Source organism: Stenella coeruleoalba (assembly GCF_951394435.1).
Source record: "Stenella coeruleoalba genome assembly, chromosome: 18".
In the NCBI taxonomy this organism is placed as follows: Eukaryota; Metazoa; Chordata; class Mammalia; order Artiodactyla; family Delphinidae; genus Stenella; species Stenella coeruleoalba.
In genome coordinates, this window is record NC_137164.1 from 2,904,980 (window position 1) to 2,930,193 (window position 25,214).

Below are 25,214 nucleotides of genomic sequence, written 5' to 3' on the forward strand. Positions count from 1 at the left end.
AATTCTGACACAGGCTACAACATGGGTGAACCTTAAAGACGCTGTGCTCAGTGAACTAGGCCAGTCACAAGTGGACAATGCTGTGTGATTCCACTTACATGAGGTACTGAGAATAGTCAAATTCAGAGACAGAGAGTAGAAAAGTTGGTTCCAGAACCACTGCAATAAGGTGGAGATCAGAAAAAAATTGAGTCACACAAATTTCTTGGTTTCCAGGTCATAACAAAGTTATGTTTATACCATACTGTAGTCTATTAAGTGTGCATGGCCTTATGTTGAAAAACAGTGTACATACCTTAATTTTAAAAATACTTTATTGCTGAAAAATGCTAACCATTGTCTGAGGCTTCAGCAGTAGCGGTAGTAACATCAAAGATCACAGATCATCAGAACGAATGTAATGGTGATGAAAAAGTTTGAAATATTGTGAGAATTACCCAAATGGAACCCAGAGAGACGAAGTGAGCAAATGCTCAATGTAGGGTTGCCACAGATGTTTAGTTTGTGACAAAACGCGCTGTCTGTGAAGCGCAATAAAGTAACGTGTGCCTATAAGCATAGTAACAAAAACTAGAAGCAAATATATCCAAACGCACGTGGTGGCTTTGGAATGGTGAGGTTATGGGAGCTTATCTTTTTTAAAAATGCTTTTTTACAGTGCCTATAAAACTATTTCTACATATACATTTTTAAAACCCAGCTAGACTGTCATCCAGAGGGTCACATCGCCATCATATGGAAGCCTCCATGAGTCTCAGGCTGCAGCTTGATGCAAATAGAAGAATTTGGGGACGGAAGGGCAGATGTTTCCCTTTAAAATCACAAACTTACGCCATTTCAGGAAATTGACTTGAGTTTTCTTAGAGCCAAATTCCATAAATAACCTACACCTTCCTCTTCTGTTTAACTCAGAAGTGACTGGTCGTAGTCAAATCTAACTTGCACAGACCAACCTCTGCAGGGGGTCTAGATTTTTCCCTTTTAATTGTTTCAAAATGTGTTACAATTATTCCAGTAATAAAAAGGATCAGGAGCTCCTATAGGTGTCAAATTGGGATAAACTCCATTTTGCTCTCCAGCCAGAGAAGAGCTGAGGTAAAAGCAAACATCCATCCTTCTGCGATTCTCTCCCTGGTTCTGCACACTTGACACGGGCGGAGACGTATCACCCCAGGCCCGGCAGGTAGACAAACTTCAACAAAGGATCATGAATAAAGGAACGTGCTTTGCTCCCGAAGAAGCAGTGAGATAGGCTGTGGCACCATCTCTAAAGAAAACATTTTTAGAAGAAGGACATGACGGTTTGCACAAGGAATAGAGGAGAAATTACATTCATGTGTTATTTTCCAAAATAAAAAGTTACATTTGCGTTTCTCACAAAGCCTCTGGCTGGCTCCTCAGTTTCAATGTTTAATTCCTACTTCTGGTGTTTCTCCAGAGTGCACTGGAGCTAGGACCCCGTCTGTCTCCCATCCTTCCCTCCCCGGCTTCCACCTTCCCTCTTGTCTTCTCTGGATCACTGCCCCCCCTGCCCCGCCCCTTCTCCACGCAGCACCTAGACTAGCGTCACTTACAGGTAACAGCTTGTTGAAGACAGCAACTGCATCTTCCTACTTTCTTATTTTCAGCACTCACAGTCAAATATTTGTTGAGTGGTTGAATGAATGAATGACAGTGAATAAATAAATGAATGAATGAATAAATAAATATTATCCTGGTTCCAACCACATGCAAATCTTCACCAGGGAGGTGGCTGGATGTTACCATCATCAGTGGTAACAGAAATGTCGGTTGGCACATGGCTGCCCACAATAGACTCATTTCCCAGCCACCCCTGCAGCCCAGGTATCACCGTGAAACTAGATTTTGGCCAGTGGGAAGTGGGTAAAAGTGACACGTGCACCTAATGGGCCAGGACCTTCACGGGAAGGGGTGCGCCCTCCCTCATGAACTGGAGGGCAACACTTTGGGGACAGAGAAATCCTGGTCTCTGATGACAGCGCAGACCAGGCCTGCCCTCCCAGCCCATCTTTGACGTGAGAGAGAAACACGCGTGCTGCTAACCTGCCCAAGCCTGTTGTTTAGGTTCCCTCCCGGAGCTAACCTCAGTTTTGATGGACGCAAGGCTTCAGCTGTCAAAGGTGTGCGTGCTCGTCCAAAGTGAGGAGGGTCTAGCATCTGTAGTCACTCAGCCCATCGAAGTTGCTGAGGACCCACTGGGTCAAAAACCCTTCAGGTGACACCTTAAAAATCCCACAGCAGGCCCTGCCTTAGAGCAATAAAGTCCGTGTGAACGCAAAGAGAATGGACACAGTCCTTCTGTTGAATGTCAAGTCAGGGGGAAGGAGGGACCCTGGGAAGCCCCTGTGACCCCACAGACCTGACATACGGAAACGGTTAGGGGCAGAGGGATACAGACTGCAAATGGCTATGGAGTCACTGTTTGTTAGACCCAAATAAAATAGGTTCTTACTTCTTATTTCTGGTTGTTTCTCCCATGCTTGACCTACATTCTCCTTCACGATTGAATTTCTTTCTGAAAGGTTACTCAGCGCCCCTCCTGATTAATTTTCTCCAAGGACATATTGTCCCTAATTCATGGCCAAGATTAAAGGTTTCTACTCTTCATCATTCTTACGTGCCCACATACAAAGATTTAATAAAGACCTGCCAGAGCCCAGCTGAGCAATCTTTACTGGGTCTCCAAACCTCTAGCCTCTAAAGGTTGCAAAAAATGCAAGGAACCCAGCATCCCTCCCAGACGTGACGGTCCAAGAACGTAAATCTCCAAATTGCCTTCCTTGAATACATTTTCTTCCACTTTCTCTATACTTTGTACATATGTATTTCTTCTTCAACATATGTTGAAGGCCTTGTTTTAAACTGCACTGGGTCAGTTAGTATCGCCACGAATATACAAATGTACATGTTAACATGTGTGCAGAATAACCCATGGGCTTCTCTGGAAAGCTCTCTGGAAAGCTCTCTGGAAAGGTCTGCTGATTCTCATGATTTACTCTACGGTTTCATCCCTCCTCGCAGCCAGTCTGCAGAGTTCTAGCAAAACTTCAAAATCTGCTTCTGTCTCTTGTTTAGCCTCTTAAGAATGTATTTCGGAAGTGGCTTAACCCCTTTCCTACCCAAAGCCCTGTAGACAGATACCTACTTAAGCAGGATTATCACACACCAGTAATACAAGAGCTGCTTCAGGACTCTGAGGCCTTAAACTGAATTTTAAGAAATTGTTTCCTAAGGCTCTTACCTGAACCCCAGGGCTGCAGGCGGCACGCAGGTGCTATGCAAACAGGGAATCAGGAGCAAACTAAATGAAAATCACACCTTCCTGCCACGCAATTCCCTAGTGGATGGATCTGCAAAACAGCAGGAAGGGGAGGGAACAAGTAAGCACGAGGTGTCCTGGAAGAACTTCAAAAGTTGAGGCAACACTTGAGCCAGGGGCACCTTCCAGCAACACCACTTAGTTCAGCCAATTTAGCTCCTTCTTTCCGTCCTTTTTATTTTATTTTTCGATTTATTTTATTATAATTATTATTTTTAACAACTTTATTGGAGTATAATTGCATTACAATGGTGTGTTAGCTTCTGCTTTATAACAAAGTGAATCACCTATACATATACATACATCCGCATATCCCCTCCCTCTTGCGTCTCCCTCCCACCCTCCCTATCCCGCCCCTCTAGGTGGTCACAGAGCACCGAGCTGATCTCCCTGTGCTATGCGGCTGCTTCCCACTAGCTATCTATTTTACATTTGGTAGTGTATACATGTCCATGCCACTCTCTCACTTCGTCCCAGCTTCCCCTCCCCCTCCCCGTGTCCTCAAGTCCATTCTCTACGTCTGCGTCTTTATTCCTGTCCTGCCCCTAGGTTCTTCAGAACCTTTTTTTTTAGATTCCATATATATGCGTTAACATACGTATTCGTTTTTCTCTTTCTGACTTACTTCACTTTGTATGACAGACTCTCGGTAGCGAGAGAAGGTGAGGCAGCTTCCAGATGGGTCTGGAGGGAGGAGTCCCCCCCGGCAGGCGCTTCCCCTTAGACTGACGTTTGTGCCTTTGCTTCCTCTCCGCGATCAATCACGAGCTAATAGGACCAAACTGAAGACGATGCTGTTAGGCCCCGATCGGATCCTGGACCCTTAGAACTGACATCACTTAACTACATCTCTCTGACTCTGTGTAGCTCCCTTTAGTGTAGGCATTCGACTGCCTAAGAGTTTAATGCCTGTTCTCTCTCTCTCTCTCTCTCTCTCTCTCTCACACACACACACACACACACACACACACACACACACACGGCACTAAGAAAAACATGGTGCAACTAGTTTTTCAATCCCATGTGATCACTGATTCTTATCTTCTCCCATCAGTGTCTATTAACATTGATTTCTGACTTAAAAATAGCATCGAGAGAACAAATGCACCCAATGCTGTTTCTCACAGAACCAACTCTGAGAGCCAAGCTGGAATGCAGAGGCCCCAGGGAGAGTCCCCCCTGAACAGAGGTAAATCCCCTACCCTCACTGTGCCTCAGTGTCCTTCTCTGTATGGCAGGCAAAACATTACCAGCATCACAGGGCAGTGGCAGGGTTTAATTACGTCACAGGTTAAGGACCTGGCCTCTTGACCCCTAACTCCGCCCGGACACCTGGGTCCTTCCTCAGGGGCAGGCGTGTGGGCAGCATTCGGCGCTGCAGACAGTCTCTGCCTTCTGCCCTCCTGCCCCCTTCCCCACCCCGGGCCCCTTCCCCCTTCTCTGCCTCGCTCAGGGCTGAGGCAGGGGCCCCAGGTGCATCCTCACCCCCAGCTGCCTGCTCTCTGCTCGGCCCTCCCCCATCTGCATCCCAGCCCCGTGCTTCCACCGGGTGGTCCAGACAGTCACAGACCCACCCTCCACGCCATCCCTTCCTGGATCCGATTACAGCAGCAGCGCCCAGCACCCACCCAGGTGATGACGGGCACCTGCATCCTCACCGAGCATCCTGACAGCGGTCTTCTCTCCTTTCTCATCGTCTCTGCTGGATTCTGTCTCGCCAGTCATCCCCCGCCTCTGGTTTTATGTCCGCCTTTTCTCTGCCCCTGGAGCAGTTCTCCTCGCCTAGACTCCGCCCGGTACAACCCAGCGCCCCGGCCCGCAGCCCTGAGATGGACCTTCCACCATTGGTGTCTCAACTCCCATTGCACTTGGATCCCAGCAGCTCACCCAGGGCTGCTCGGGGCTCCCCCTCAGGGGTCTGCGTGCGCCCTGCCTCCCCGGAAAGGCCCCCATCCCTGAAGTCCTTCTAGAACTCAAATGTTTGCAATGCACGCTGTGCTCTAGTAATGCTCCACGTGCTCGTCCCCCTGGAGCACACGCCCCATGGGAGGATCGCCCGTTTCACCGTCTGTCTGGTGCCCCATGGGACAGTGGCTCCCGGGCTGGGCCGTCTCCCCGGAACCCCTCTGAGGACGGCCCTACCCTCAGCCCTCTCCTCCCTCCACGGGGTGCCCTCCTGAGCTGCGAGAACTGCCCTCCGAGGGGGGGTTAGGTTCCAGAGCTTCCACACCCCTGGCCCCCTAAGCAAAGCCCCTTGAGTCCAGCCCAAGGAGGGGAGCCGAAGGCCGTTACGAGTAAACAACTGAGCAGGGGCGCTGCGGCAACCTTCGAGGGGATGCTTTCCTGATGACGGTCACAGCAACAATGGGCTATCTGCTTAACTTTGCGGAGCTGTTAATTAGGGAAGGAAATTCTTATCCAGCCCACTCACCAAGGCTAAGTGAGTGGGGCCACCTGCGGATCCGGAACCACCGGGAAGGGCCCGCATCTGCCTCGCGCCCCCGGGAGCCAGAGCTGTGCTTCTCACTCCAGTTTTGGCTTTGCCAGTCTCACTCCGATATTTGGTGGCTTCTTTCAAGTCGAGTGGCCGCTCTCTGTTCCCCTCAGGGCCTTCCTTCTCCTGCACCCACCCCAGCAGTTTTCATCAGTTCATTAGTGGATGATTTTTGCTGAAAAGAAATCTGTCAGTGTCCAGGCAGGGAAGGACCTGCAAATCCCAGAAAGCCTCCTAGCACTCACTCTCCATTTAAAATATATGTTATGGGGCTTCCCTGGTGGCGCAGCGGTTGAGAGTCCGCCTGCTGATGCAGGGGACACGGGTTCGAGCCCCGGTCCGGGAAGATCCCACATGCCACGGAGCGGCTGCGCCCGTGAGCCATGGCCGCTGAGCCTGTGCGTCCGGAGCCTGTGCTCCGCAACAGGAGAGGCCACAGCGGTGAGAGGCCCGTGTACAGAAAAAAAAAAAAAATATATATATATATATATATGTGTGTTACACACACACACACACACACACACACACACACACACTCCAATGCATTACCACAGCCAGTTTGGCAAATTAACTTTAATATACAGATACAAAACAACAAATATAGATTCACAGCATTTACAAGAAATCATTCAAATAACATTGTAAATTTTTTTTTTTTTTTTTTTTTTTTTACAAAATCTTCAGAGAAAATACATATCAAGTTACAGCGATCTTGCACAACCCAATTCAGCTGTCAACAGCCGCCTCATCAGTCTGGAAGCTGTCACTTGACCTATACAGATAACATCACCTTGAGGCCGGTGAGTTAGCATTGAGGGAACAGGTCACCAAAAGCCTTGCGAAGTAGGTAAGTCAAACACTGTGGACGCTAATATTTACAAAAAGAGACCGACTGGTAAATTACAGAATCGGTTACAGTATTTTCTAAATTCAAGTGTCAGATACTTAATAAACAACTGAAGACAGTAATGTTAAGTTTGTTGTTACGAAATATGCATCCGATATTTATGCTCCTGGGTTTGTTTGTTTTCTTCAAGATCACAGTTTCCACTTACTATTTTCCGAATCTTTGGGACTCCACCTCCGCTGCATCCATCCCGAGAAGGGCAGCGTCCGCCAGGTGAAACGTTAACAGGGAGGACTTGCGGGCTAAGCTTATTACAGGGACAACTGCTTTGGGGCAGTGGCCTTCTCGGTGTGCGCCTGGCGTCCCTGGCCTGTGAGCCACATTTATCCACGCTTGTTGGCACTGGACTGTGAGGGACACGTCTGTTTCTCCTCTCCTCAACAAAATATTACACCGCGATTTCTTCCCTAACTCCGGTGGTCGGGTTTCTCTACCCTGGCTTGGTGACTAAGCTGATCTGCACTGAGGAGAATCAGCAGTCTGGGCCCGTAGAGATTCCCAACCGATAAAATGCCGGTGCGTGGCTTCTACAAAAGATTTCTACTGTGAAACAGGTTTTGAATTAAATGTACTTTTGCTCTGTGTCTAGACAACAGCAATGTAGGATTGAGGGGATTTTCTGAACAGCATGGAGCTCAGTCCTCGTATTACGAATAAAAAGGCACGACGATATTCAGAAGGAGTGTGGAGATGGGGGTGAAATGTTTTCAACTACAAAATCAGGTCTACGGCAGGGGGTGGGAAGAGATCAGATGTACCGAGAGCAAGAGACACAGGTGTCCCAGGAAAGCCCTGGCAAAGCCCCGCCACTCTTCTTCCAGTTTGCAGGCCAAAGACAAAGAATGCCATTTCTCCAGGACTCCACAGGTATTCTGTCGTACGACGGCTTACAATCTACTGCAAGGTTGTTATACATGTTAGGCATCATCAAAAACCGAGAAGGCTGCTTTGGACCTGAGGCCATTTCAAAGGTCTTTCAACAGAGTTGGCAAACTCTGAAACATGATAGAGTAAGTGAAATTCATCAAAATCTTATGCCATCTTTATTGGGGGGGGGCGTGGTCCACCGATACCACGCAGTGTAGTGTTAAAAAGACAGACAGAGAAAGCGAGATTCCCAGTGAAATTCATACACAACCTGTACAGGGAGTCTCTTCGTTTTTTCTCTTTTTCTCTCCAAGTGGAACATGCGAGAAATCAAGAAGGAAGTTCAGGGCTTCCCTGGTGGCGCAGTGGTTGGGGGTCCGCCTACCGATGCAGGGGACACGGGTTCGTGCCCCGGTCCGGGCGGATCCCACATGCCGCGGAGCGGCTGGGCCCGTGAGCCATGGCCACTGAGCCTGCACGTCCGGAGCCTGTGCTCCGCAACGGGAGAGGCCACAACAGTAAGAGGCCCGCGTACCGCAAAAAAAAAAAAAAAAAAAAAAAAAGGAAGGAAGTTCGTCAAATGTAAAAACAGAACACTGAGCCATCTATCCTGTAGAGAACGCAGGCGTTTGCTAATAAACCCAAGCTAGACACACAGATTTAAAGAGGACAAAGGACGTTGTATCCTTTTAAACACATTTTAGCAGTTTTCAAATCACCTGGAAATCCAAGCAGGAGCCACCGAGGATGGACATCTGACTAAGGGACTGTCACCACGTGCCCTGGTGTCCATGCTTCCTGCTCCTCTGTTGGGAAGCTTTAGGGGAGGAGGGTGGAGCCAGGAGTCAGGGCTCGGCCGAGAGACAGACCAGGGCTGCCGACAGCACGTCCAGCCCTTTGTCCCTGTGCTCTGGACAACGGGGGAGATGGGGGCCCTCTGGGTGCTTCTGCACTGGGGGTGAGTCCTCACTGGAAATATAACATGAGCAACTGATTTTCTTTACTTCCTCAAAGTAATTCTATTAAAAAAAAAAAAAAGCAACCCAACTGTTCACAACTGCCGTATAAACAAACAACTCTGTTTAGCACAGAGGCCCGACAACGTTTGCTGAGGGGGCCCACGAAAAGCATATTAAGCATAGTATTCAAAATGTATCATTATAGCTTGTTAGTAAAAAGGTCAGTTATATAAATGCAACGGAAATTGAGAAGTCTATTCAGAAAGGACACACACACACACACACACACACACACACACACACACACACGAGCACGCGGACCCACGGCACCTCCCGAGGAGCTTCCTCACAGAAGCGGCTTCCGTGCCGGGACCTGGGCCCCGAGGTCCGCAGAGGCAGCACCGCCTGGGTCCCCCTGCCCCCCGGGAACAGCTCTGGGTGTGAGGAGGAGGGGGCCCACACCTGGAGTCTCAGGTGTCCCCTCTGTTAGGACCATACAGGTGTGTTTATTCTCAAGCAGGGACTGGGTAGAAAAGAGAAGTTTTGAGGTTTCAACACCAAAAAGAGATTCCCGAGTAGAAAACCACAAGACATGTAACAGGACCCCCGCCCGGTGCACGAGGTCAACGGAAAGGTGTCTCACGTTTAAAAGCCATTTTCATCAAAATTTACCGTCGAGGAGAGGCAAGGAGGTTGCTGCCGACCGGCGTCGGCCGCGTGGCCTTCGCCAGAGCGCGCTGCTCTCTCTGAGTCTGGATCTATTTCGTGAGGTCTCTTCCATACGGAACCGATCTTCAGAAACCTGCCGACACGCCTAGCGTGGCACGGCTGGCACTACTGCTCGGGGCGTGGGGCAAAGGTGGCCTCAAACATGGAGGAAGCAGGACCCTGAGCCTCGTGGTTTTCAGTGGAAGAAGGTACGTGTCACTGTCCCTTGATCGGCGAGGACAGAGGCACAGGGAGGAACAGGCACACGGATGCTCTTTTAAGGACACGTTTCAACTGGGAGGTCTGCACGTTCACTTCGTCCTCAAACGAAATGAAATCGGTTTTCCCACTGGAAGTGCACGTGCGTGAAGTTTCTCAGGTTTCTGCTCGGGGAGTGGCACACGGGCGGGGACAAGTGTACAGAGCCAGCAGCGGGCTCCCTGCCCCCCGAAAGCAACGGCGTCTTTGGAGCGCGTGGGTCTCTGTGCACCGCGGGCCCTGGACCATGTGCGCAGGAGCCTGCGGGAGAGGCCGGCCCACCATTTGGCGACTGCATGGATGAGGAAGACGCCAGGGGACCCCAGGGCCCCGACGGGGCTGCGGTCACCGCCCGCCACCCCGTGACCCCGGCACTCCCCTCCCCTTCAAGACCGAAGGCAAAGTGGCCCTGCCCATCCTCCTCGGGGAGCCCCTCCCGGGGCCTGGACTGCAGCTCGTCCTCGGCGATGCTCCCGGCTCCCCGCCCAGCATCTCCAGAGCCCACTCCGATTCCCCAGCGCCGGCCGCCTCGGTGGGCTCACGGCGGGGAGCGGTCCAGGGGACACTGGAGCTGTGCGTCATGACCCCCCTCCCTCCCGAGAAGGCAGCTGGGCCTCTGCGACCGCAGGCGAGGCCAGGTCCTCCTCACTGCGTCCCCAGGAGAGGTTTTCAGCACCGGATCCCTGTGCCATGTGCGGAGTAGACTCCTTGGACGGGGCCCAGGAGGGGCACGGGGGCCCCTCTCCCCGGTCCCCGCGTCACTTCCTGAAGGGGGTGAGCTTGTTGAAGGTGTGCCAGAACAGCGACGGCTTCCTCTTGGGCTCCGCCAGGGCGAACACCTGCTGTTGTGGCAGGCTGGCGGGCACGGTGACGTGGCGCTGGTGGACCGGCCGCAGGCTCTGGAGCGGGGGGGCCGAGGGGCATCCTCCACCGTAGCCTGATGCAGGGGTGAGGAGGGCAGAGGGCCACGGACTCAGCGCCGGCGGCAGCCCAAAGGGAAAAGCAAGTGCTGGTCCCCACGCCCCAGGCCGACCCTCCAGTCACCTCCCCCAAAGGGGTCCCGAACGGCCATCCTGACACACTCAGACCCTGTGTGCCAATCGGGACACAGACTACCGCACTGAATCCTCACTTAAAACCCTCCCAGGACAGTACCGTGACAGCCAAGTGACCGGGAAGGAAACAGAAACCCAGGGCCACTGTGTAAATTTCACCGGCAGGACTGGATCTGGACGTCTGTGTGGGATGGGAAGCAGCGGAGTGCTTTCTGTGAGAGCCTGGAGCTCACGCTGCTCGCCACTTACGGGATGCAATGATTTGGTTCCTCTGAGCCTCAGTTTTCCAATGTCTAAGATGGGGTAACGGTGCCCACTGGGTTGTTATGAGAATTAAATGAGTGAATGTAAGTAACGTGCTTAGAGTAGTGCCTTGATACCTCATCGAATTAACCAAAACTGTTTCTTTGGAGCTGGCATATAAAACCTGTGCACAGGTGGTCAGAAAGTGGTCTTATATTAGCTACAAGACCACGCGCTGTGAAAGTCAGCATGGAGAGAGGAGAGAGTGGGAGTTTGGGAAGAAGAGAGGCCTCCGTCCACAAACCCTCCCTGCCCCTGACCTGCCACAAGGCTCTCCTCCTCTTCCAGGGCGGCTGACTACCTCTACCGGCCACAGAGAGGATGACATGGGAGAACTCATGGAAAGTGCAGGACAGGTGACCCCCAGAAGCATGAGAGCTCCTTCGAACTAGCTGCCTGGCCGCTGAGCCAGTGATCCTTGGAAGATATGGACGGGAACTAGTGGATCCCAATAAACTGGTATTTACCAGTCACCTGCCATCCAAAGTGGAGATGCAAGAAATACTTAAAATGAGATTTTCTGCCTTGAAGATATCTGTTAACTTAGTGTGTGTGGGCGGAGGGGGGGCGGCGGCAGGAAATTCTGCATTTGAGCAGAGGAAGCAGGGCTTTGCTAAATGCTGTTCTGGTAATAAATTCTTCTCGGCCCATCGGTCCTGGGCTCAACTGGTCCTTGTTTTTGCATTTTCGGGTAGGAAAATACCCAATGGGATCAATTTCACGTGAATAAAGTTTGCAGAAATACAACATGTAGTTTTGGTATAAGAATCCTTATTGTTTCATTTCTGTTGCGCTGGAATATTTGTACTATGCATGTGTGGACTCTGGGGTCCGTGTCCCGGGCCTTGGTATTTTGTAAGAGCTGCCCAGGTCATTCCCACAGAATGTGCCTGCAGGGTAGAGAATCCAGGTCCTAAAGAAGCCAGAGGATCTTCTTTTGCTTTCGCCCCCTGCTTGACACAGTGAACTTTGACATCTTTTTTCTCATCTGAACTAGGACATGCCTTCAGCTGATAAGCAGTCTGGGGTTGGAGATTTCCTCCTCACATGCCCCAGACTCCTGGGCTGGTTGGCCTGTGGATGGATAATCCCTCCCTCTGCAGGGGGGAAGCTCAGAGGGCAGGGCAGGGGGGTCTAGAAGCTCCTCGGCCCCAAGTCAAACACCTTGTACAGACTCCTCTTCAAACGTAAGCACGTACTAAAGGATGTTCAGAACCAAATGCAGATTTGGTTTTTAAACCGTCCACTGCTCTGAACTATCATCTTGTTTTACCCACACTTCTCTCCTTCACTTAAGAGTCGGTCATACCTAACAGCTTCGGGCATTTCTCCCCATTTTAATTCCAGTACTGACATACACACACTAAAGAGGTGAAAAACATTCTTCAAAATTTACCTTTTGACTTTCCATGTCCTGCCTTTTGAGCATTTAACATGGCAAGTTTCTTCTGACTTTCTGAAATTTCCACTCCTGTATTTAGAAACAAATGTGATATGTATTCAAAACCAGTGAAAACATTTCAGAATAAAACCTGCACTGAACCCACATTAACCCTGAGGTCTGCTCCATTACCCAAAGCAAAGGGCCTTAATCCTTCAGGAAGTGAGTATAAGGGGTTGAAGGGAGTGGAGGAGGAGGACGATTATCACCAGGATGGCCACACCACCACTCTCCCTACCGGGACACGTGAAGAGTGACAACCTGCCTTCTAAGAGTGGGCTGGTGCCTTCAGCCTCAGTTTCCTCATCTGTGAAATGGGTCCAACAATAGGACCCACGGCACACCTGTCCCTGTCGGTCTTGTAAGCAGGTTTAGGAATATCAGGACCTGCAGCTCCCTGGTCTTTTCCCCGCGGGGGGTGAACCGGAAGAGGCGGGGGAAGGGCCAAGACCCCAGGGCTCACCCATCGCCCGGTCCTCCTGCACCCGCCTGCGCTCGTCCCTGCAGGCCTGCAGCCACCGCGCCTTGTCCTCAGGCTTCTTGGCACAGAACAGGTGCGCCTCGTCACCCGTCCTGCTGACCAGCTTGAAGGCGTTCCTGACGCCGAGGGTGCGGGCACCGTCGCGGCCGTCCTCCAGGTCCACGAGCTCCACGGCGTCCATGTCTGTGCTGCCGCGGTAGTAGAGCACGTCCCTCCGCAGCAGGTCCTTCTTGCAGGCCACCAGCTGGTGGTCAAACAGGAAGAACGTCCGCTGCTGGCTCTTGCCCTGCCGGGTGACCCTGGTCAGCTCCCCGGAGTGGATCAGCTCCGAGCTGCGCTCGAGGATGTCCTGGCCCTGGAGGGAAGGGTGGACACATGTCCTGAGGTGCCCTGACGCGAGGTCTTAGGGTACCGGGCATCGGGTGGAGCTGGGGGGGGAGGCCCTGGCATGAATCCCCACGGGCGGGCCAGTTACACGAGGCCCACGTGCAGGGCAAGGCCTCAAAGGCCGGTCAGACCTCGGCCGTCAGCCTCCTTGCGCAGGAAAACTCTTCTCTCTTTTCCCTATTCCATGGGAAAATGTGATTGAGCCCCTATGTTACCTGAGGGGTCTCCCTTATCAGAAAGATCTGGTGAAAAATTCTGGATGGGTGGGATCCAATCAGGATCCGAAATGGCAGCTGGCCTGGACCGACCCCCGAGAACAAGGAGACCCCTGTGGCTAGGGGCTCAGTGCTGCAGACTCGGGGGGCTTCTATGCAGCTCCCCGGCATAACTAGCTCAGGGTCTTGGAAACAAGAGGCCAGATGGCAAGCTGCCAGCAAGAAATTGGTAAACTTCTCACAAGAAATTATCCCCTAAATGTCAGAGTCCAAGAACAGGAGGAGAAACACGCTTCTGTAATATTTAGGTCGGCTCTAATCCAGTGTAACTTTGTGGTGTCTGCTAGGACACTGGCCTTTGACTGTAAGATTTCACCCTCCTCTAGTCCCAGTTATACACAATAGTTTTTGGAGGCAAAAGATCTCGACTCCGAAATAGCTTTTCTATTTACTTGCCTACAGCGATTCTGTGCCCTGGAGACTTAGATCCACGGACCCCAAGGTCCCATCTGAACTCCCAGAGTCCATGAGGGCCTTGAAAGAAGAGTATTTCTCTCCAGTGTTCACTGCTGTCACCTGCTTTAGTTAAAGACCTAACTTCTCCATCCAAACTTTCACAATCTTTGGGGAGAGTGAGCTCTGATCAATTGATCTGATGCAGGATGGCTCTTCCTGTGTCTGCAAACCATCCGAACAACGTGGGCTATTGTCCTCGGTGATGGCCTCAGGGGCAGTGGTCCGTGGGTCCCATGCTGCTCCCTCACCTTTCTGTGCTTCAGTTTCCCCATCTGTTAAATGGGGTAATAACAGTTCCTACTTCATAGGACTATTGAGAGGGTTAAATGAGTTCATATATTTAAACGACTCAGACCAGCGCCAGGCACGTGTGAACACAGTACAAGCACTAGCTACTGTCACTGCTGTTCTAACAAATAAAAGCGTGTGTGTGTGTGCGCGTGCGCGTGCGCGCTAGGCCATTGCCACAGGCTGTGCATCAAGTGCTCCGTGGCACCGTCTCACGCGATCCTCACGACAGCCCTACGAGAGGTAACGTTTCCCTCCCCATCACACAGACGGATCATCAACCTCGCCCAGATCACACGGGAGTCGCACTCCCACCATGACAGAACCTGCACTCTAAGGTTCTCCAGCTGCTCTCACGGAGCCCACAGCCAAGCGGGAGAGACAGGGTGTCCGCAACAAACTGGTCACAGACGCCCTTCAGAGCGCGCCCTGGAGGAGGCGGAGGGCAAAGCTCTGCCTGCTTTAACAGTGCATCAAAATATCGTGCCATTAAAGCCCAGAGCACAGGGCGCCAACCACGGGACACTAAGTGGGCCGTCGCCTCAGACGACCACAGGTCGGGGCTGTGTGGGTCGAGATGCGCGCTGAGCGGGGAGGGTTCCCAGGTGCCCCGCGCCCACGATGGACCGCAGGTGGGGGGTGGGCTCCCACGTACCTCCCAGCCCACGATGGACACCTGCCACCGTGCTATCTTGTCTATGCTTTCCAGCTTGCGTTTTCGCTCATTGATCAAACAGGCGACGTTCTTCATGGCCTCATACGCTGCCTTTATGTTCCTGTAATCGCTGCAAAGTGAGGGGTTAATTTTAACCACGTAATGGGCACCTTGCAAATGAGGACCTACGAAATAATACATTCCATCTGTGACTGTGCACTGACAGTCTAGACAAGATGGCCTTTAAACAACAGCCATTGTTCCCCTTCCCTTGTTCCTTCGTGAATAGGCTACAGTTCGCAGAGGTTAAGGGAGCCGACCGAATGCCACCCAGAATTCTGTGGAATAAGAATGTTGCCGTTCGTTTCCCAGAAGCCACAGTGAAATGAAGCAAAGGTCACAAGAAATAAGTTTCAGTCACAGTGATGACAGATTATTTTCATTAATAAAGAAAAGACAGGCCTCTGTTATTGCTCTAATCCTCATAGAGCTAGTTCTGCCCCATAAAGTACTTCAGTGATCCCCACCCATTCTCAAGAGGGGTGATTTGCTCTTAGTCAGGAAAGGAGGGGAGGACACAAGTGAGTTACGTAACTGCGGACACGACCTTTCCCTCATCCACGCAGCTTTACTCCTGGTGCTTTCTACCGGCCACAGTCAAATCAGACTCACATGTCTCCCCCAGCAGCTCCTCTAACCCTGGAGGCACCAGGAAAACTGAAGCTCCGATCTGCACACAGGCTGCCAGAGAGTGTGTCTGGGGCCGGAAACGTTTACATTCAAGTCTCGCTTCACGTTAACAATTCAGGGACATGTAAACCAGTCGCCCAGCTAACGAGCTAAGTCTTTTTTTTCCCCCCCACGCTTTCCTGTGTCTTCCAGGACACACAGAGCCTCTGGGTCTCAGGTGGACTGGATTGCAGTCCTCCTGCACAGCCAGGAAAAAGCCTTGGGAGCAGACTCTGCTGTCTATGTACCAAACACCGTTCATCTGCACTCCTGGGAGGTCCCTGGGCATCCCCGCCACCCCATTCCCAGACAGACCAGACCCCACTGTCTTCAGACAGAAGCGGGGCAGAAAAGAAGAACAAAGTGACACACTTTGGCAGCGGGGCTGCCAAAATAATGGGAGCAAACACCCCCTCAGAAAGGGCTCCAGCAATGAAGAAAGTGTGCAAAATAATTGCACTTTTTTCCCACAAGTTTTTCTGTACAATTCCAGGAAAGAGGCAGAGTGTAATGGTTTTTAAAAATATTTTGTTTTGTTTTACTTCAGACAAGGAAATGGGCTTTTTGTCATTTCTTTTAAAATGATTTGTTTTGAAACAATCAGACTGTGCAGATGCCTCATAGTGAAAAGTGCCCTTAAAGGAGAAAAGCTAAGTGTTGAAGGGCGATGAGCACACTCCTGGCATAGCTTCCCCGTCTTTCGAGATGTTCTGCTTCTTAATTTGCTTATTTATTTTCTCAGGTTCCTCATCACGATGACATTTTATTTTTTAAAAAATGTCTTCAAATTTGTGACTCGCTTGACTTTGCTATTTTCTTTCTGTCAAAGTTTTCTGATTTTTCCATCAGAAAAACATAACATAGCTCTTTCCTTTTATCTATTTCAATCAACTCCTTTCTCTTATTCCTTTCACCTTAATTCTTGAAACTAACATCATCATCTGGGTATGTTGTTTAGCAACCCAGCTCTTTCCTTCGACCTTCTGATCTAATTGCGAAAAGACCCCTGTCCCAGCCCCGTCTCTGCGCAGGAGTCCAGGCGCAGAGGACAGAAGAATGATTCGTCCCCCTCATCCTCCGGAGCAGGTGCTGCCGTGGAGAATCCCACTGCTCTCGGGGCAACAGTTAGATGTTGAAACCCAGAGCCGTGCCGTGTGCTGCAGCGGATTCCCTCTGGGCACGGTTTCTCCCCGCTCCCTTTTCTCACTAGACCCCTTCAAGACTGTCCTTCCAAGGGCTGCAGGTGGACTGAAAGCTTTGTGCCATGACACGGATGTCACGGATGAGGTCTGGTTCTCATCGAAAACAAAAAGCTTTGTCCTAAAACCTTGCTGGACGACGGCTGTGTCCCCACTGGCCTGCCAGTTGTGGGCTGCTGAGAACACAGCGAGGACCCCATGGCTGCCGGCGAAAGGGGCCCTGCGGTGGAGACCCTTCCTCACAACTCAGAGAGGGGGCAGGCCTGCTCCAACACATAATGGGTGACAGCTCACGTACAATCACAGCACGATCAGACGTTGTTCTGTGCATGCGGGGAAGTGATGAGTTGCTACTCGGTAAGCAGAGGTCAGTATTTTTGGGTCCCTCAGAAGAATTCACAAAGTAAGCCCCAAAGGGAGATGGAGCACTCAGGTAACCATGACGAGAAGCCCTATGCTCAGAGCCAGAGGGAACAGGGTGGATGGGATCAGGAGACAGAACAAGCACCGAGCTGGACCAGAAAGGGCTCAGAGCCCAACAGGATCTCAGGAGGATGCGCCCCCCAGTGGAGCCCACACACTACGCTGCACCCTTGAGACTCCCTGCTCTGTTTCAGAGTTCAAGTTTTTCTGTGTCCTCACCGCTCTGCGAAGGAACTCTTTGCTCCAGCATGTAACGCAGCCAGCCCTGCATACCTAGGGGTTCTGCATCCGTGATTCAGCCAACCGCAGATTGAAAATATTTGGGAAAAAGATTCCAGAAAGCTCCAAAGAGCAAAACTTGCCACAGGCCAGCAACCATTTACACAGCATTTACATTGTATTTATAACTATTTACATCGTATTAGATATCAGAAGTCACCTAGAGATGAGGTAAACCATCTGGGCAGCTGCGCACGGGTTATATGTGAACACTGCGCCGTTTTCTATAAGGGACTGGAGCATCCTCAGATTTTAGTGTCCAGGCGCCCTGAAGCCAATCTCCTCGGACACCGAGGGCTGACTGTACTGCTCTGAGGGTGAGCTGGCCTGAAATATCTTAAGGATAAATAAGAGGAAAGAAAATATTTCTGAAACTGTATTCACACCAGTCTATTTTTTTAAATTGTTTTTATTCACTACTGAGTAGCTACAAGAGTATTTATAAAACACATGTCAATTATAATGACAGACAACACAATAAAAATCCCCCACCTGCTCATGACACAGTTTAAGAATGAATTCTTATTTCCTAATATCTCTAGAAATGGCTATTCGGGAGGCTCTTCAATGGCCCCATTTCAGTAGTTAACAACCTTAAACTTTCCAAACGACCTGGAAACGTCTTCCCGACAGCTGACTGAGAGCACCAGGAGGGCACCGCAGCCCTCCCCGCCCCCCGCCCCCCGCCCCCGCACCGTCACCGCTGCCCCGCGCCCCACTGCTCGCTGCCCCCCCCGCCCCCCGCTGCACGCTGCTGCCCCCCCTCCGGCCCCCGCACCGCTCCCCCGCCCCCCCGCGTGCTGGCATCCAGGGGAAGCCCCTCCCCTGCCCCCGCCCCCAAGCCCCCTGCGGAAGCTTCACGTGACCCTGCGTCCTCTTCGGTGCCTCACCTGTGCTCCTGAGTGGTGTACTTGAGCAGCTCGGCCAGCTGCAGCGGGTACTTGCAGATCTTCTGCACCGGCGTCAGCAGGAAGCCGTCAATGGCGATGTCGATCATCTGCTGCAGCAGGCGGCAGGCCTCGAAGAAGTGTCGGTAGCGGCCCTGCTTCATCAGGCCCGCCAGCTCGGCGCAGGCGCCCGGGTGGTTGTTGCAGTACTCGGAGTAGATGGCGAAGCCTTCTTGCTGGGAAGGGGGGGGCACAGCTCTGTCAGGACAGGGCGGCTCTGGACCCTGACGAGGATGGACAACACCCGGCACCTCTCCCCCACCCCCGGGGAGGTTCCTGGACAGGGGGCCCCGTGGGAAGGGGCCACGTCCAGACCCTGGGGGTGGAACGAGAGGCTGCCGAGGACGCAGAGTCCCGGCCCACGCCAGGCCCCTTCCACAGACCCTGAAAGGGCGTGTCGGGCGCACAGGGCGCCCTGGGGAGCGGCGCCCTCTGTGTCACCCCGTGTCGCCTGATCCAGGAGAAGAGGGAGGTGCTGTCCCCGCGCCTGGCTGCCGCCTGTCCTTTCTCCTCTCCCGGGCAGGTGGGCGCAAAGCCCCATCTCCTGGTCACAGGTCTCCTTCCCACCCTGCCACCTGCCATCCACGAGGGGCCACCTCCCCCCCTCCCCCCTCCTCCTCCAGGCTGCCCCACCCCCCGGGACTCCGAGGGGGCCCCTCCCAGCACCCTGAGGCTCCTCAGCCCCAAGGCCGCCGCCTTCACACAGGTCCACCTGCCCGCACCTGCGGTGTCTTTGGCCTGGGTCCTACCCCAGTTTATACCTGGCTGTCCTCTGGCTCACCACCTCTCCAGCCAAACCCCTCTTTCTGCATCCCTGATGCTGTCACCCTTGCCCAGGCCCACCTCCCTGTTACCCCAGAAGCAGTGACACCTCTGTCCCCAAGCTAGGCTCTCCTGTCCTCCACAGCAAGATCCGCGTGCCACTCTGCAGCCTCACCTTGGCTGACCTGGAAGCTTCTCTCCTACGACTTGTTCCCGTGAACCTCCTGCTCTGGCCAAACAGTTCTCCTACGAAGCCCCAAACAGGCCCAGAGCCACGGGCCCACCCCTGCAGCTGGAGACGGCCACCAGCAACAGCGCCTCCAGCCGTTTATAGACAGTCCACCCGAGGATCGGCCCCCATTCCACAGCCACTGTAACGCTGCTGGGCCCAGAGGAGCGAGTGCTACACTAGCCCGGTCGTTGGTGTTAGCACTACCGGTACTGCGCCCTGACCATTCTGGCTGGGGATGGAATCTTCTTCCTCTGAAATCTGTTGTATTAAAAAGTGACAGTCAGTCACCAGTGAGCGAGCTCAGGCCAGCGTCAGGAGACTGTTCTGAGGCAGGTACAGGCTTGGGTCCCAGAGCCGCACGCCTCTGGCCTGAATCCACTTCTGCCAATTACTCATGTGTGACGCTTCGTCACTTACTCTCTGCTGAAGCCTGGCTTCTGCACCTGGAACATGGGGAAAATAATCATACCTGCGGCGCAGCAGCACAGGAGCTGGCATACAGCCCCGAACGCAGCGATTAACATACAATAGACACCCGGTACGTATTACTAGAAACTACCCCAAATACAACCCCTAAGTCGAAACTGCATAAAGTTGAAAAGATTTTGAAATAATGGACTCGGGGCACTCAGATAAAGACCAACCATGTACAGCAGTCCCCTTAGCCTCCGTCCTGCAGGAAATTAATCTAGTGAACAAAGAAAGAAATGAAACAAAGTGGAGCAAAACAAAAAGGACCCCTGCACTTCAGCGAGAAACATTTCAAAATGAGTTAGCCGGACGCTATCAGTAAGAAGTGGAGGGCGACGTACATGTTCAAGAAAGCAGGACCCTATTTCACTCAGGTGAGGTTCCTCTTGATTGTATTGTTTCTCAAGGTCTTTCAGGAACTTTCTTTGGAATTTGTAAATATCTTCAATGTTTCCAAAAATGGTGGCGAGCTGTGCGACCGTGAACATCGCCGTGTGCTTGCGACACTGTCGAATGTAGCCCTACAAAATAGGAAAGTGATGCTTGGTTTCAAATATTAGAGCCCCCAAATTGGTACTGTCACACTTTTTCTAAACTCTTAAGATAACCATTCTCTCATTCCTAAGTGCCTTTCACAGCCGAGAAGGCCTGTCCAATACAGACGCCATCGCTGGCTGAGCCGCTCAGGGAGCAACGCTCACCGTCACGGCCCAGAGCCAAGAACGGCTTAGCCGAGGGTTCCACCATCACCCAGTTTCTACAGAAAACAACACAGATCCGTAGATATCTAATCTGAGGCCTAATCGGAGCACCACTAATTCTCTACGCCCAATTGCCCTGGTTGTACGTGGCTTGGGTAGGATACGGGGGTAGGAAGGAAGGGCCACAAAAACGTGTAACAATTATCCCCAGATGGGCACCGCGTAATTACACAGACTGAACTGACTATACGGTAAAACACAGACCACTGACTCTTGGGGATGAATTTTAACAGGCTATAGGCCAGCAGGTCTGGTTTACGTCTGGGCTTCCTCATCCGTAATGGGGGCGCGTGGGACCTGCCCGTGAGTGTCATGGGGTCGAGTTAAGCCGGTGAAGGGCACGGTCGTGCTCAACAGGTATCAGCAGTGACTGTTTCCCTAAAATACCACTTCAGAGGAACTCCCTCGACCGCAGGTTCACACGGAACAAGACGGCTGCCACAAATACGCCCAACGCCGGGGGGTCCTCATCTGGGGGTCAGTCCAACCACACAGCGGGGCGGGGGCGGGGGGAGCGCGGCACGCTATTGGCCTGCCTCCTGCTGGACCCTCGCAGCTGAACGGAAGGCGCAGGCATCAGCACTCACGGCCAGGACGCCGGGGTGACCCGCGGGGCGCATGACGGTCTAGGGAAACGCTCTACAGAATCCACGGAATTGAAAAACACCACAGGGGAGAGACCTGACTGCTGAGTGGGACCCCAGACCCCGCAGGACAGAGCCCGGGATGGCGCCAGACGCCCACGTCTGCATGACCCGGGGTCTCGCTGTGCGCCAGAGATGAGAGGCAGTGGTTGGTGGACGGTGACAAACCTTCGGTTCTTCGCAAAGTCAGCTGGGTCTCACTTACAGGTGCCGCCTCCCCTGAATGTCACTCCCTCTGAATACCCGTGGCAGCTAAGTCCCGCAAGGAGGTCGCCGCATCTCACCCTGAAGACGGCCGGCCGCTCACGCTGCCCGGGGTGGACCAGCATCTGGTGAGCGAGCGGCCCGTACAGGGACCACAGGCGGGGGTGGCGACGGGGCTCCAGGAACACGCGTGCGCAGAGGGTCTGGCTGGCGCGGCGCGGCCACACGGCACGGCACGCGGTGCCACGAGGCCCCCAAGCTCACCTCGCAGATGTCCCGGAGGTGCTTGATGTACACGCGCTCGGTGTCCATGATCTCCTGGATGACGTTGGTCCGCATCTGCTGCTTGCTCTCGGGGTGCTTGTGGCGGCCCCGGCCCGCGTCCTCCGCCGGCTCCTCGCCCGGGGTGCCGCTGGAGCCCTCCGCCAGCTCCTCCTGGTTGACCCGCAGCTGCGGTCACACGCAGGGCACAGGTCAGTGGGGCGGCACCCGGCCCGCCCCCGGTTTCCACTCCCTGGGGACGGTGAGGAGGGTAGCGGGGGGCGGGGCGCGCCGGGCACGCACGGGCCGAGCTGAGCATCGCAAACGCAGCAGCGGCGCCAGACGCCCCGCTGACCCCGGTGGGAATTCTCCCTTCCCACACCCCAGCCTCTAGGAAGTCTGGTTCAAAGGATGACGAGGGGGCAGTGGCTCTTGCCCCTGAGCCCCCAGAGGCAGGAAGACACTCACTCGGACGAAGCTGGCGGGGAACCAGGCCTCCCTGTCCGCGCTGCGGCCCCACCACCAGTCCTTGTGGGAGGCTTCCAGGACCTGGATGACGTCCCCGGCCTTGAAGCCCAGCTCCTGCTCGTCCATCGTCACGTGGTCCCACAGGGCCTCGGCGCAGACCACGCTGCCATCGCTGATCAGCTGGAATGCAGAGGCGGGCGCTCAGCGCGGAGCGCAGGGACCCTGAGCTCTCCCGGCCCCCGAGTGTTCACGCCGATGGCGCTCAGCCGATGCTCAGCGTGTGACGTCACACGACAGGGATGGGGAGAAGTACCGGGCGGGCACCCCTCCTGTGCTCTTAAAGGAACCCCCAAGTCCACTCATCTGGGCATCAGTCATCCAGCAAGTGTGACTATCTGGACGCTTCGCCCTGGAAAGGGCTTCTGAGCAGCCAGACTAGACGTCCTGGAGCCGAGCCGTCAAAGGTCAGCACACCCTTTCCTGCAAGCCCCTCATGGCGTCACCCAGAACCTGCTCTCCGTTCCTTCCTCACAACCTTAGCAGACTCTGCATCTCACTGTGTCGTTTACTGCAATTAAAGAGAACACAGCATGATGTCTAAATGTTCAGCAGGTAATTTAAGCTCATCTGTAAGCGGCCTGTAGGGGCTGAGGGCCGTGCAACCACTCAGCTCCCGGGATGTCATGGGGACACCGTGGATCCTATAGCAACACCTAGTGATGTTGCCAGAGAAGTTACACTCCACGTGCTCTGTTCATGAGCTCCAAAGGCTAGAGGCGCCTTCTGGAAAGACTTCTGTAAAAAGGCCTAAAGATGCAGAGGGGCGGGGAGAAGCCCAGATCCGTGGTGAGAAACACGTGGTTAAGTTCAGCTCTGCCGTCTGCTAGCAAGTCGTTCAGCCTTAGTCTCAAGAGTGTTTGCTAAAATGTGGACAGTAACTAACGTTCCCCTCCTAGATTTATTATAACAAATGTAGGGAAGGTATATCCTGAACTGAGAAGCCCTCTCCACGCATAAGGATGGCTGCTCTGACCGGGAGGGATGTCTTTAGTTAGTTACCTGCAACACTTAATCACATAAATCAACCTTGAAAATGCAAGAAAACCATACTGGCTTTCTAACCAGAATTCTAGGTTTTAGCATATGTTCACTAAGAAATAATCAGAGAGCAAAGTATGAGTGGGTTCCGGGCCCTGAAAACCGGGCCTCCTGCACTGGCTGCTGCCGTGTGGAATTAAGCCCAGTACCTCGTTGATGGCCAGCTGCTCCCCGCCCGGCTGCAGGTACCGGGGGTTGGCCCGACAGAGGTCTTCATAGCTGTAGTCCTCCTCGCTGCCATTGTCATCCGCTAGGGCAGATGACTCCGCACCGCCATCAGAAGAAACTGAGTGAGAGAGAGAGAGAGAGACGGTGCAGTTTAAAGGACACAGCTAATGTCAAAAATATAACCACAAAACCTATGACCTCTGAGAACGTGCCCTCAGGGGAAAGTAATCATTTGTATCTAACCCAGAATAAGAGACCATTAGAAAATGTCTACTGATCTAGTAATCCACAGGTAGCAGCTGAGGCTAAGCAGAGCCGGGGTTGAGTGCCCTGTCGGTGAGAAAGGGGACACTTCAGAGACTACCGCCAACGGCGACGCACAGGGCTATTTCGCGAGTCAGGATACTGAGTGAACGATGTGTGATTCAGTTGGAAATCTGTGCTCCACAGTGGATATACAAGATACAGATAATGTTTCTAACTCATGTGTCCATAAGCTTGAGGAGGAAACGAAAGTGGAAAATATTGATACAATCCTTCTTTTAAAGAGTGCCCTGCTTCCGTCGTTTCCCCGCAAGGCACAGCGAGGTGCTGCTAAGCTCAGAAGGTGCTGACGGTTCCGTGAGTGAAGCCGTGCACCATGCTTCCCAGCTGTCACAGAGCGAAGCGCCTGGACCCACAGGGTCAGAACGAGCAGTTACCTGGCACCTTTACCAGAATGAGACAGCCCTTGTGAGGAGGGGTGTGGCATTCTGGACGCACCACCTGGCACTCAGATCTCCTGCTGCGACAGCAGGCCCCTCACCAAGGCTCGTCTGTCATTGAACGTCCGCTGGGAGGCGGCCAAGGCCCCCGGCACAGGCACCTGGCTCTCGCCTGAGGACGCAGTGTGGCTGGCCTTGGCCACGAGAACATCTGACAAAGGGTGGGACCGGAAGGCAAGCCTAAGGGTTAGAGCACGCACCGGGGCTGCTCTCGCAGGGCCTGAGCAAGGGAGTGGCAGGTGTGAACAGAGGCCCCCTGGTACCGCAGAAAGACACCAGGCGTTCGAGTGACGGAGGCCCAGGCTGACCTGTAGCCCCGCCCCTTCCGGGCGGGGACCGGAACCAGGCAACTCAGCCTCTCCCAGCTCCACACGCTTCCGCTGTAAACGCAAGTTTCTTTCTTTTTGGAGAATCAGGTGGGATGATGTGTGTCACGTTCCCAGCATCCTTGGTCCGTGGCTGGGACTCGCTCAAAGGAGCCACCATGGTGATGGCAGCGAGCGCGGTCGTGGCTGGGCTGAAGGAGCGCGCCTTGGCCTCAGCACGCGGCGGGCGGGCCGGATGCTGGGCCCAGGAGACCCCGGGTTAGGCGGGCCAGCTGGATCGGGAGTGCTCACCGTGCCGCAACACGGAACCAGCCGCCGGAAGCGCAGTGCGAGGACCCGCACGTCCAGCTGATGTGGCAGCAACAAAGAGGGGGAAATCAACGATGATTCGGAAACTCCCGAATTACTGGGAGAACTTTCCAGAAAGGGAGTCTGGGGAGGAGCCGGTGGGGCAGGAGGGTGAAGGCCGAGCTGGATGCTAGTGGGATAGCTCCGTGCGCCCTGCTTCCTTCAAGGACCTGAGAGTTGGGATTTCTAGTAACTTTACCCTCGGGGGACGGGTCTACTTTCTAAACTGAGGAATCTGTTTTTAAAAATGAGATTT

The 25,214-nt window shown here is 53.3% G+C and overlaps 1 protein-coding gene across 7 annotated transcripts in view; it reads right to left on the minus strand.

The window, feature by feature from the left end:
- Nucleotides 1-6,399: 6,399 nt before the first annotated feature.
- SPATA13 (spermatogenesis associated 13) overlaps nucleotides 6,400-25,214 on the minus strand; it is a 207,011-nt gene continuing 188,196 nt past the window's right edge. For 6 of the 7 annotated variants that reach the window (XM_079903281.1, XM_079903283.1, XM_079903284.1 and 3 more), the window contains 9 exons: nucleotides 23,502-23,638; nucleotides 22,255-22,434; nucleotides 21,790-21,975; nucleotides 20,258-20,437; nucleotides 18,395-18,627; nucleotides 14,875-15,004; nucleotides 12,796-13,168; nucleotides 12,288-12,362; nucleotides 6,400-10,470 (listed from right to left, as the gene is read on the minus strand). In XM_079903281.1, the coding sequence (XP_079759407.1) occupies nucleotides 10,292-10,470; nucleotides 12,288-12,362; nucleotides 12,796-13,168; nucleotides 14,875-15,004; nucleotides 18,395-18,627; nucleotides 20,258-20,437; nucleotides 21,790-21,975; nucleotides 22,255-22,434; nucleotides 23,502-23,638 (1,673 nt within the window). In that variant the 3' untranslated portion in view covers nucleotides 6,400-10,291. Of the gene's footprint in view, nucleotides 10,471-12,287; nucleotides 12,363-12,795; nucleotides 13,169-14,874; nucleotides 15,005-18,394; nucleotides 18,628-20,257; nucleotides 20,438-21,789; nucleotides 21,976-22,254; nucleotides 22,435-23,501; nucleotides 23,639-24,484; nucleotides 24,600-25,214 lie in introns of those variants that run through there. The other variant, XM_079903286.1, reaches the window with a different exon arrangement.